The 10,415-nt window shown below is 39.1% G+C and overlaps 1 protein-coding gene across 8 annotated transcripts in view; it reads left to right on the top strand.

Annotated features, from left to right (window-relative positions):
* Positions 1 to 10,415, top strand: part of LOC106880199 (titin) — an 86,581-nt gene that overhangs the window by 41,895 nt on the left and 34,271 nt on the right. For all 8 annotated transcript variants that reach the window (XR_008265508.1, XM_052972909.1, XM_052972907.1 and 5 more), the window contains exons 4-7: positions 1,966 to 2,646; positions 3,985 to 5,475; positions 5,807 to 5,894; positions 8,029 to 8,105. Coding sequence is in view for 7 of the 8 variants with exons in the window: in XM_052972909.1 (XP_052828869.1) it covers positions 1,966 to 2,646; positions 3,985 to 5,475; positions 5,807 to 5,894; positions 8,029 to 8,105 (2,337 nt within the window). In the remaining variant the exon portion in view is untranslated. The remainder of the gene's footprint in view (positions 1 to 1,965; positions 2,647 to 3,984; positions 5,476 to 5,806; positions 5,895 to 8,028; positions 8,106 to 10,415) is intronic.

The following is a 10,415-nucleotide window of genomic DNA, read 5'->3' as shown; positions in this document are numbered from 1 at the left end:
TCTCTCTCTCTCTCTCTCTCTCTCTCTCTCTCTCTCTCTCTCTCTCTCTGTACATCTGTCTTTATCTTACTCTCTCAGCATCCCACCTCTTTTCATTTCTTGTCTTTTCAACTCCTTTTTATTTATTTGAATCCATTTACTTCACCTTCATCCATCTCTTCTCTTCTCACTGCTGTTAAGAAGTTCTCTTTACAATTATGCACTTTTAGGTTCATTCCCTCTGCACAACATCTGAGCATATTGGGACAAACATACTTGAGAGTGAAATTTGTTAAATGCAAACTCAAAATGGGAGACCCCACCCCCACAATTTCTTTATAATCGTAATCTATGCTGTTTGAAAGGCATTTGTATAAATTTTCATTAAAAGACACCCATCTTCCTGAAAGTCATGAAGGAAAAAAAAATCAGATTGTGTGAATTTTCTGACTCCTCTCTCCACCCCCTCGCAAAAATTCTTTCCCATAAATCCCTATAAACTCTGAAGCCACAACAGTGGTATTTGTAGAAAGTTTTGTTAAAAAGTATCCATCTTTCTGGATGTTACGAGGCAACAAAGTCCGGGACATATTCATCTGTAGTAATGCCCTTTTATTTATTCGATTTTTCATCTCATGTTTATTTCATTCATTGTTTGCAATGTTCTCTCTCTCTCACATACACTGCAAAGCTTACAGATGGGCTGCTGAAATGAAATCTCTATGTTGCTTTTAGGGGAAGGTACAACTTGACAGACTGCTTCTCCCTCTGTTGTTGGACTACCACGATGTTTGTTTAAAAAAGAGAGATAAAATAATGTGTTAAAATAATGAAAGCAATATTTACTAAGCAAATGAGCACTATTATACTAAGAAACAATTAGACATAAAATATAAGACTTATTAGAAATGGGAATCAAATGTGAAAATATTATCAAGGGGCTAGCAGAAAACCACCTGGAGGGCAGTCTTTCTACTAGTATATATATATATATATATATATATATATATATATATATATATATAACCCATGGCCAGGGGTGTAACCAGCCCACTTATGCGTACCTTTCCTTCGTTGGACACTAAACTCTGCTTGCGGAGACCTGTTGAGGCAAGTGAAATCGAAATCAAATTTGATGACTGGCACCCGTGCCAGAGGAGCGCTGAGAGCACCATCTGAGCATGATCATTGCCAGAACAGCTGCCTGGCTTCCGTGCCAGTGACATGTAAAAAGCACTATTCAAGCATGATCGTTACCAACATTGTCTTACTGGCACTTGTGCTGGTGGTACATGAAAAATATTCAAGTGAGGTCGTTGCCAGTTCCGCTGGACTGGCTCCTGTGCAGGTAGCATATAAAAAACGCCATTTAAGTGTGGCCGTTGCTAGTACCGCCTGACTGGCCCTCGTGCCAGTGGCACGTAAAAGCACCCACTACACTCTCGGAGTGGTTGGCATTAGGAAGGGGATCCAGCTGTAGAAACTCTTCCAGATCAGATTGGAGCCTGGTGTAGCCATCTGGTTCGCCGGTCCTCAGTCAAATCATCCAACCCATGCTAGCATGGAAGGCGGACGTTAAACGATGATGATATATATATATATAAATAAATGATAGATTTCTTTCAGTTTCCATCTGCCAAATGTACTCACCATATTTTGGTCAGCCTGGGGCTCGTAGTTGAAGACACTGGCCCAAGGTGTTGTGCTGTGGCATTGAACCTGAAACCTCTTTGATTATTTACCTTCTTTTATTTGAAAAAGGGATTTACCTTGAAATATTATTAAGATTATTAAACAACCAATGTAAGCTAATACAATATCTTTGTTTTCATTCACTGGTCTTACTGTACTTATTTTGATTAAATCTTCACTTACTCAAAGGTTTTACATACTCTTATCTCATTTGTACAAAATAAAGCAATACTTCAAGCAAATTTCAATACTCTTTTATATATTAATATATTTTGAAAAAATTTGTCTTTTCAGTGCCATCTCCAAGACTAAAACAGCAGTTGGATATAAAACCAGAGAACAACAATGACAATTTCCGGACGTCACCAAGTGAGGAATTATGTGATTTTCAATTGCCATCATTAGAAGACTCAGTTTCAAGCAAATCCAGTGGGAAACGTCCAACAATTATTAGACCTGTTGAAAAATCAGATCCAGTGTGCTCCAGTGAAGAACCAATTAGATTGTCTTCTGGTAAACGAGAAAGTTTACCTAGACCTTCACGTCCTCCTCTTCCTGCAAACAGAAATTCTCTGAGGAATTCTTCTTTAGGGAAACCTTTACCCAGACCACCACCACCACCTATACCGAAAGCAGAACCTGTTTCTACAAACGAATCCAGTTTTCCAGCACCTTTGCGTGGCAGTAGTGATCTATCAGCCAAACCACAGCCAGGGATGAAGAAACCGTCAAAGTTTTCTGAATCTGCAGAATCTCTGGGTACAAAGAGAAATGAAAGCCCTACAAAAGAGCCAGAGACAAAAGTAGATAGTGCAAGTCGTTTCAAAAACTTCCTTTTTTCCAGAAAAAGCTCAACACCCTCACCTCCGACAAGTGATAAAAAACCTGTAGCTGTGAAGAACCGAAAAGCTGCTGAGATGCTCCAAACAACCAAAGATTACACTAAACGCATCTCTGAGACTTTGGGATTAACAGGTAGAGCTAAGCCTATTACATTGTGTTATTGTACTCTATAATGTATCATATATACCATGTCATACTAATTTATTCCATGTCATCCTTTGTCACAGCACAGCTAACATCAATTCAACAAGGGAACATAGCAAGATGAACATTAGATTTGCTCGACTTGCTAAGAAATAGCTGTCAAATATCCTTCAAAATTCACCTCACCATATAAGTATACTCAATCAGGGTAACCTGCAGACAACATCATCACATCAGTACACCACAATATATCACATCATACTACATTCAAATAATGCTGCATTATTGCACTTTAGAGTACATCAATCATCATCATTAAAATATCCATTTTCCCATGCCTGCATGGGTTGGACTAGTTTTCTCTCCACAGTAGTAGCCTTTCGTTATATCCTTTGTGATATGTTTAGCCTCTTCTTCTACAAGTTCCTCCTATTTGGATTACTTGGCACTTCTTTCCCCAACTGTTATCCTCCATGCAGTGGAGTAACACAGCTTTTGGCTGTCCATTTTCTTAAATGTGACATACCTTCAATTACAGAAAACACATACACATAAAGTAACTGCTCCATGCTGTGCAACACCTCACATTTCACTACATCTGCACAATCTATCCATATCAATGGACTCTCCTCTTTTGCACACTTCACCTGATTCTTCCTATATCCAGTTAACTTCCAGTTTGTGCTCCATCTTTCATATGCACTAACATTACATAAGCTGTTACAACATTTTCACCTCATTTCTTTTCAGTGTTTGAACATCCTCCACATTTAATGCCCATGTTTTGACACCTTACAAAATCGTGCTTCATACATAAGCCTCTTACAATCTTCTCTTCTAATTACAATTAACTTGTAGTGAAGCTTCTCTCTCTCTATTATATATACACGAATGTGGACGTAGCGGATAAGAGCTAGCTTTTGGTTGCATCTTTGGACCCTGTTGTGTCCACCACCTCTGATTGGTTGGTATTGGCGTATTTTTGTCTCTTGTTCTATCTCGCGCCAGGGTGCAACCCAACCAATCGACGCCTTTAGATAAGGTCACGTTTGACAGTTTTTCTGAACCCCAGTTGAGCCGATAGTTTCTTATAAATAGCTAGCTTTACTGCACATGTTTGTCCGTTGGCTTTAGACCTTCTGAGGTCTAGCCACTGACCACAGAACACCAGCCAGTTCCAGCGACGACATGACTCCGCTTCACTGGAGATCCAACACTTCGTTCAACTAACTGTTTCTGAAAATTATGATCATCCAAAATCGGCTGGGGGCACGAATCTGTGGTTATCCCTTATTTTGTACTCTTTCTTTTTTTTTTTTTTTTTAGCTGAGAAACCTTCAGCAGTTTGGTACACTGAAGAACTGCCTGAATCAGAACAGCAAGTCAAACCACCCCAGAAGCCACCACATAAGCCACCCCAGAAGCCACCACATAAGCCCCCCCATAAATCTCAGTTAGGGCCAACAACTTGGTATGTGGAGCCGGAAGAATCAACAAGATCTCAAAAGAAAAAGAAAGTTCCTGAAAGACCACCATGCAGTCCATTGGAATTGACAAAGACAGAGCAACAGTCATTACAAACAACTGATGAGAGAGATGATAGCTCCCAACAGAAATCAGATGGAAACTCTTCAATAAACAGTGGTAATGCCTTTGAAAAATATCACAACTCTTTTAAGACGTCAATTGAAAACCTTTCTAAATCCTGTGAAGGTTCTCAGACATCTCTCTTAGATCTTGACGATAAAGTTCCAGTAGAAGATAACAAAATATTGCATCCAAAGTCAGATATTCGGAAGAGGCGTCCACCTGAGCCACCAAGACCAAAACCCCAAGTGTCTACAACAAAACTACTACCAAATTCAGATTTATCTAAACAACCTTTGCAAAAACATACCTGCTCAGCAGTGGCACCTCCTCCAAAACCCAAAGTTCCTCCTCAGAAACAAGAAATAATACTAAGCACACCACCATCACCTGTTCCAAAAACATCAGAAATAGACTCAGAGAACATAAATGTAGCGTTAAAAGAAACTGGAGATTTGGAAGAGACAAACGTTAAAAGTGAATCATCTGATTCGATCAACCATGCTCCGGATTCATTGATATCTCCTCCAAAGTCCCCTAAACCTGTGGACAACACCTCCAATATTTGTGATAATATAAAAACGACAGAAATGCAACCAAATCAAAGTGAAACTGCAGATGTTATAAACACATCTCAGGAAAATCTTGTTTGTTCTGATGAGAATGAAAACTTAACAAATGTTGTTCAAAATGAGACTTTTAGTGAAATGGCTAACAACAATTTCTCTTCTCCAAAATCTAATTTGATGCAGGAAACAATTGAGTTGGTTGATGAAAATGCTAATGAAAGTATGGCTAACTCTACTACCTCAGGTGACTTGACTGAAGCAGAACTGAAAATTGAAAACTCCATTGCTAAACAATCTTTGCCTTACAACAAAATGTCCAATAGCCTTAATACTCGCTGTGTCAATCTCATAAAGGACTTGAAGAGTAGTTTTGAGAAATCTTCATTGGAGGGTTCAACTCAAGACATGGAGGAAAGCTCGATGACAGCAACAGCAGATAATCCAACTCTAGAAGTGGAGAGTTCAGTACAAGAAATGCTTGAACATAGAAATAATGTTGTGCAGAATTCGCTTGAGGTTGAGAAAAGCTCTTCAGTTATTGCAGAGGGTTTGCATGAAAGAGCTGTGGAGAGTTTGTTTGATGTAAAACCAAATCTGACTCAAGCAGTGGAGAGTTCCTCTGAAGTCGTTCAGGATACAAATAAAATTAATTCAGGGAAAGGTAAGGAAGAATATTGTGAGAATTTCTGCTAATTCTGAAGGCTTTGTTTCATATTGTTTGTAATGATTTATCTAAGAGTTTTGGTATATCCAATTAGGTAAGTGTATATGTGAATATGTGTATGAAAAGGGATAGATATTATTAATCCATTGAATTAACATTTGATATAATAAATACTAATATAATTATTTTTATATTATGTTACCCAAGCAGTGAAGCACTAAATTCTAGACAGTATAAAGCTACCTGCCCAACTGTGCTATCTCTTTTTAACATCCTTAATCATTGAAAAATATTTATGATTTTGAGAAGTCATTCTCTCCCTTGATAGATCCAGAAATTAAGACCAAATTGAAGCCCAAACCACAGAGGCCACCTTCTTTACCTTCATCACTCTGCTGCACATCAGTAAAAGCCAGGTAAGAAAGCTGTCAGCAAATTGTTTGGTAAGTTAAGTAAACTAGAATGGATTGTATTATCATTAAAAGCTTTTTGCTTTTGTCTAAAATACATGAAAAGTAGTTGCTGCTACTTTACCCAATTCTAGTTAATATTATCCTGACTATTCATCATCATCATCATCATGGTTTAACGTGTCCGCTTTCCATGCTGGCATGGATTGGACGATTTGACTGAGGACTGGCAAACCAGATGGCTGCACCAGGCTCCAATCTGATTTGGCAGAGTTTCTACAGCTGGATGCCTTTCCTAATGCCAACCACTCCAAGAGTGTAGTGGGTGCTTTTACATGCCACTGGCACGAGGGTCAGTCAGGTGGTACAGGTAACAGCCACGCTCAAATGGTGTTTTTACGTGCCACCTGCACAGGAGTCAGTCCAGCGGCACTGGCAACGGCCTCGCTCGAATGTTTTGTTCACATGCCACCAGTACAAGTGCCAGTAAGGCGATGGTGGTAACGATCACACTCAAATGATGCATTTTACGTGCCACCGGCTCGGAAGGCAGACCATTGCTCTGGCAGTGATCCCACTCGGTGCTGTTAGTGCTGCACTGGCACGAGTGCCAGTCATCAAATTTGGTTCAGTTACGATTTCACTTGCTCCAACAGGTCTTTGCAAGCAGAGTTTAATGTCCAATGAAGAAAGGTTGGCATGGGTGCCAGTCGTCGAACTTGGATAAAATTTGTACAAGCAAGATCCTTTTAAATAGTCTACTTTCTGGGTTTTTTCTCTCAGTTTCACTTCATTTGCATCACTAATGACACTCAAAGATGCATAAATGTCATCTAATAAAGTTTTATCCATTCATTTTTCTCCTACTAGATGTGAGTAGCCATACACATCCTTCTACAGGAACCTACTCTGTTCTACCCACCTCTCATAGTAATTCCTCGGTCCCTTAGCATGAAACTGACCCCCAGGATTTGTAGTTTTGCAAACTGCATTGCAATCTCAATAGTGCAGGTGGCACAAACAAAATACTCAGTCCACATTGTAAAGTGGTTGGCATTATGAAAGGCATCCAACCATAAAAAAGAAAACCATGCCAAAGTAAACATTGGAGTTTGATGCAGTCCTTGGATATCATCAAATCATGTCAAATTGTTCAACCCATGCCTGCATGGAATATAGATGTTAGATAATGATAATGATGATTATCAATGAATCTGAAATATTGTGCTTGCTTATGTTGCCTATAATTATAATATCCAGAAACATGACCGAATAGTAAGGTTTGTACAAGCAACATTCATGATCTTTAAGGCTCAACAATAGCAAAGTGGTCAGGAGACAATCCTACACTGGTGAAGTTATGAAATTTTGTTTAGCTTATCATCAGGATTTCAAATGACACTAAAGGTTTTGATTGGCTTTTCAGTCAGTAGTCACAATCAAATAAATACCTATGACATACTGTGCAAAAACTGGTTACATCATGTTCATTTAGTTGTCACTCTGTCTTTGATAACCAGCTCTACTAATTAACAAAATAAGCTGACTATTTCTTGCAGCATTCCTTTCTTTTGGATGAAATGCTATGAGAAGATGTAGTGTTACATTTTAAGTAGTATTGATACAATATAACAAATCTTTTTTGCTTGTGGTACAGGACTTAAATTCTCTTTCGGATAAAATTTATATGGTATAGAAGCACTATCGTATTTTGTTGTCAATAAGCATGTGCCGTAGTCTACACACAAAGCTGTTGCTGTTGGCATTATCGTTTCACCTGTCAATAAATCACCTTGATTAATATCTACCTTTGAGGCCACATGAAGTGATTCCTTACATGGAAACAAGTGAGGGTTAGCAACAAGAAAGGCATCCAACTGTAAAATAAGGTCTCAATGAATCTCTAACCTATGCTAGCATGGAAAAACAAACAAACCAAGGCTTTCACTGATGTCTTACTCTCTATTTTATTTTTCAGTATTAACACATTTAGTGTCACATGTTTGTGTTCTACTGCAGCATAGCCATATCAGATTATAATGGTACAGGGTTTGATATCTTACTTTCATGCAGCCACAACAATAATCAATGAATGTTGTTTTATTTTTGTTTGTTTATTTGTTGTTAACCTTCATTCCAGTGTGAAGCAAGACACTCAACTTCCAAATGTTGCTACAGGAGAAATTTCTGCACAGACAGATAAAACGTCAGTTGTAGGTGTGTTAGCCATTTCATCTTTACCTTCTTCTTTGTATCATAATTATTGTATACCATAGCCAAGGTATCAGATTAGTTATCGTAAATCTCACAGCTCATAAATTCTTAAAATAAATGTATGTGCTTTTTATAGAAAACAAAAACATGAGAAATAAAGCTGTCCTGTTTAATGTAACAGTATTATTTATCTCTGCATATGCCCACATGTTGGATTTGCAGTTATTCAGTAGAACCCATTTCTATGAGTCCCTTCTGCAGACTGCCTTGATGACAGTAAACAATGATTTTCTCATTGAGACAGGGGACTTCAATGGCCATGTTGGAAAATACTCTAATAGTTTCCATGGCATGCATGAAGCTATAACTTTGGCTCCAGAAATGAGGAGGGAACAAGGCTGCTGGAGTTCTGTGATACAAATGACTTAATGGTTTTCAACACCAACTTCAGGAAATCTGTCAGCCATCTGATCACTTATCAATGTGGTGGGGATACTAGCCAGATAAACTATATTCTCATTAGACACAGAGACAGGCATATGCTCATGAATGCAGAGCTGTTCCCAGGTGAAGAATGTACAACTTACCATGGTTGGTGTTTAGTGAGTTTGGACTTAAGGCTAGAAGGGTCCTGAGACACAAACCGATATGGAAAAGGATGCTTTGGATGCATAAGGATCCCTGAAATGGGCAGAGATTTAGGGGTCTTAATGAAACCTTTCATGAAAAGGAAGTAGAGATAGCGATGTACAACATAGAGGACAATTGGAAGTTCTTACAGGACAATCTACTGAGGGTAACAAACCGAACCTGTGGTTGGAGTAAAGCTTCAACCGAAGGTGACATGGTGGTGGAACAGTGAGGTAGACCGGGCTCTAAAAGAAAAGAGACAAGCTTGGAAAGACTGGAAGAGTTGGGACAGCAAAGAACCATAATCACATAGCTAGGTATCAGAAGCTAGATATCAGGTATATCTAGCTAGGGCAGAAGCAGAAAGGCAGAGGTTTACTAATTTCTTACAGTGTGAATATTGGAAACTTGTGGTGCTTCAGATTGGCAGACAGTGTGTTAGAGAAAATCAAAATGTGAGGAGAAGTGTGTACAGATAGATAATGGTAATGGTTGCTCTTAGTGATCCTGAAAAGAACGAGGCATGGAAGAGCTATGAAAGACAATCAAATGTGAGGAATGGGTGGGAAAAAGAGAGTCTTCTTCACGTGAATCCATCAGAAGAACTAGCTATTCTAGTTGGGAGCAGCATGATAGATAAGGTGATTAAAGATATGAAGACAGAGAAGAGCCTAAGTCCACCAGGAGTCACTGCCAATATGCTTAAGATGTCTGGCAGAGTTGGATACAATCTACTCACCCATATAGTTAATTAGATTATTCAAGAAGGCATAATCCCTAGTGACTGGTGCAGCAGCAACATAGTCAGCTGCTGCAAGTAATTATAAAGGCCTCAAATTACTGGATCACGTGATGAGAGTTGCAGGGAGAGAGTTATAGCCCAATTAATTAGGGACAGAATTAGACTTGATGAAATGCAGTTCAACTTTGTCCTAGAGAAAAGCACTATGGACTATGGATGCTATTTTCATTGTTAGGCAAGAGATGTATTTAGCTAAGAACAAGGCATTGTACTTGGTATTTGTTGATCTAGAGAAAGCCTTCGACAGGGTACCTTGCTTTGTGATATGGTGGTATCTGAGGAAGCTAGAGATACAGGCCATGTACAGGGGTGCTGTTAGCAATGCAAGGGTTGGCCGTGGGTACTGTGGTGAATTTAGTGTACAAGTAAATGTCCTCAGCTCCCTCTTAATTATCATCCTCCAGGCCATAACAGAGGAATTTAAGACTGGAAGCCCATAGGAACTACTATATACTGATGATCTTGCCCTCATAGCAGAATATGTAACATAATTAGAAAGAAATTTCGGGTGGGGAAACAAAACCTGGAATGAAAGGGTCTTAAAGGTCCTAGTGAGCAAGAAATCAGACAGCACCTGTCACTTTTCTAGTAAATGACCCTGCTCAATTTGTAGGAAGGGTGTCATCATCATCATCATCATCATTATCATCATCATCATCATCATCATCATCATCATTATCATCATCATCATCATCGTTTAACGTCCGCTTTCCATGCTAGCATGGGTTGGACGATTTGACTGAGGACTGGTGAAACCGGATGGCAACACCAGGCTCCAATCTAAATTTGGCAGAATTTCTACAGCTGGATGCCCTTCCTAACGCCAACCACTCCGAGAGTGTAGTGGGTGCTTTTACGTGTCACCCGCACGAAGGCCAGTC

The sequence above is a fragment of the Octopus bimaculoides genome, chromosome 14, assembly GCF_001194135.2.
Source record: "Octopus bimaculoides isolate UCB-OBI-ISO-001 chromosome 14, ASM119413v2, whole genome shotgun sequence".
Lineage (NCBI taxonomy): Eukaryota > Metazoa > Mollusca > Cephalopoda > Octopoda > Octopodidae > Octopus > Octopus bimaculoides.
This window is presented reverse-complemented; position numbering and strand designations above follow the sequence as displayed.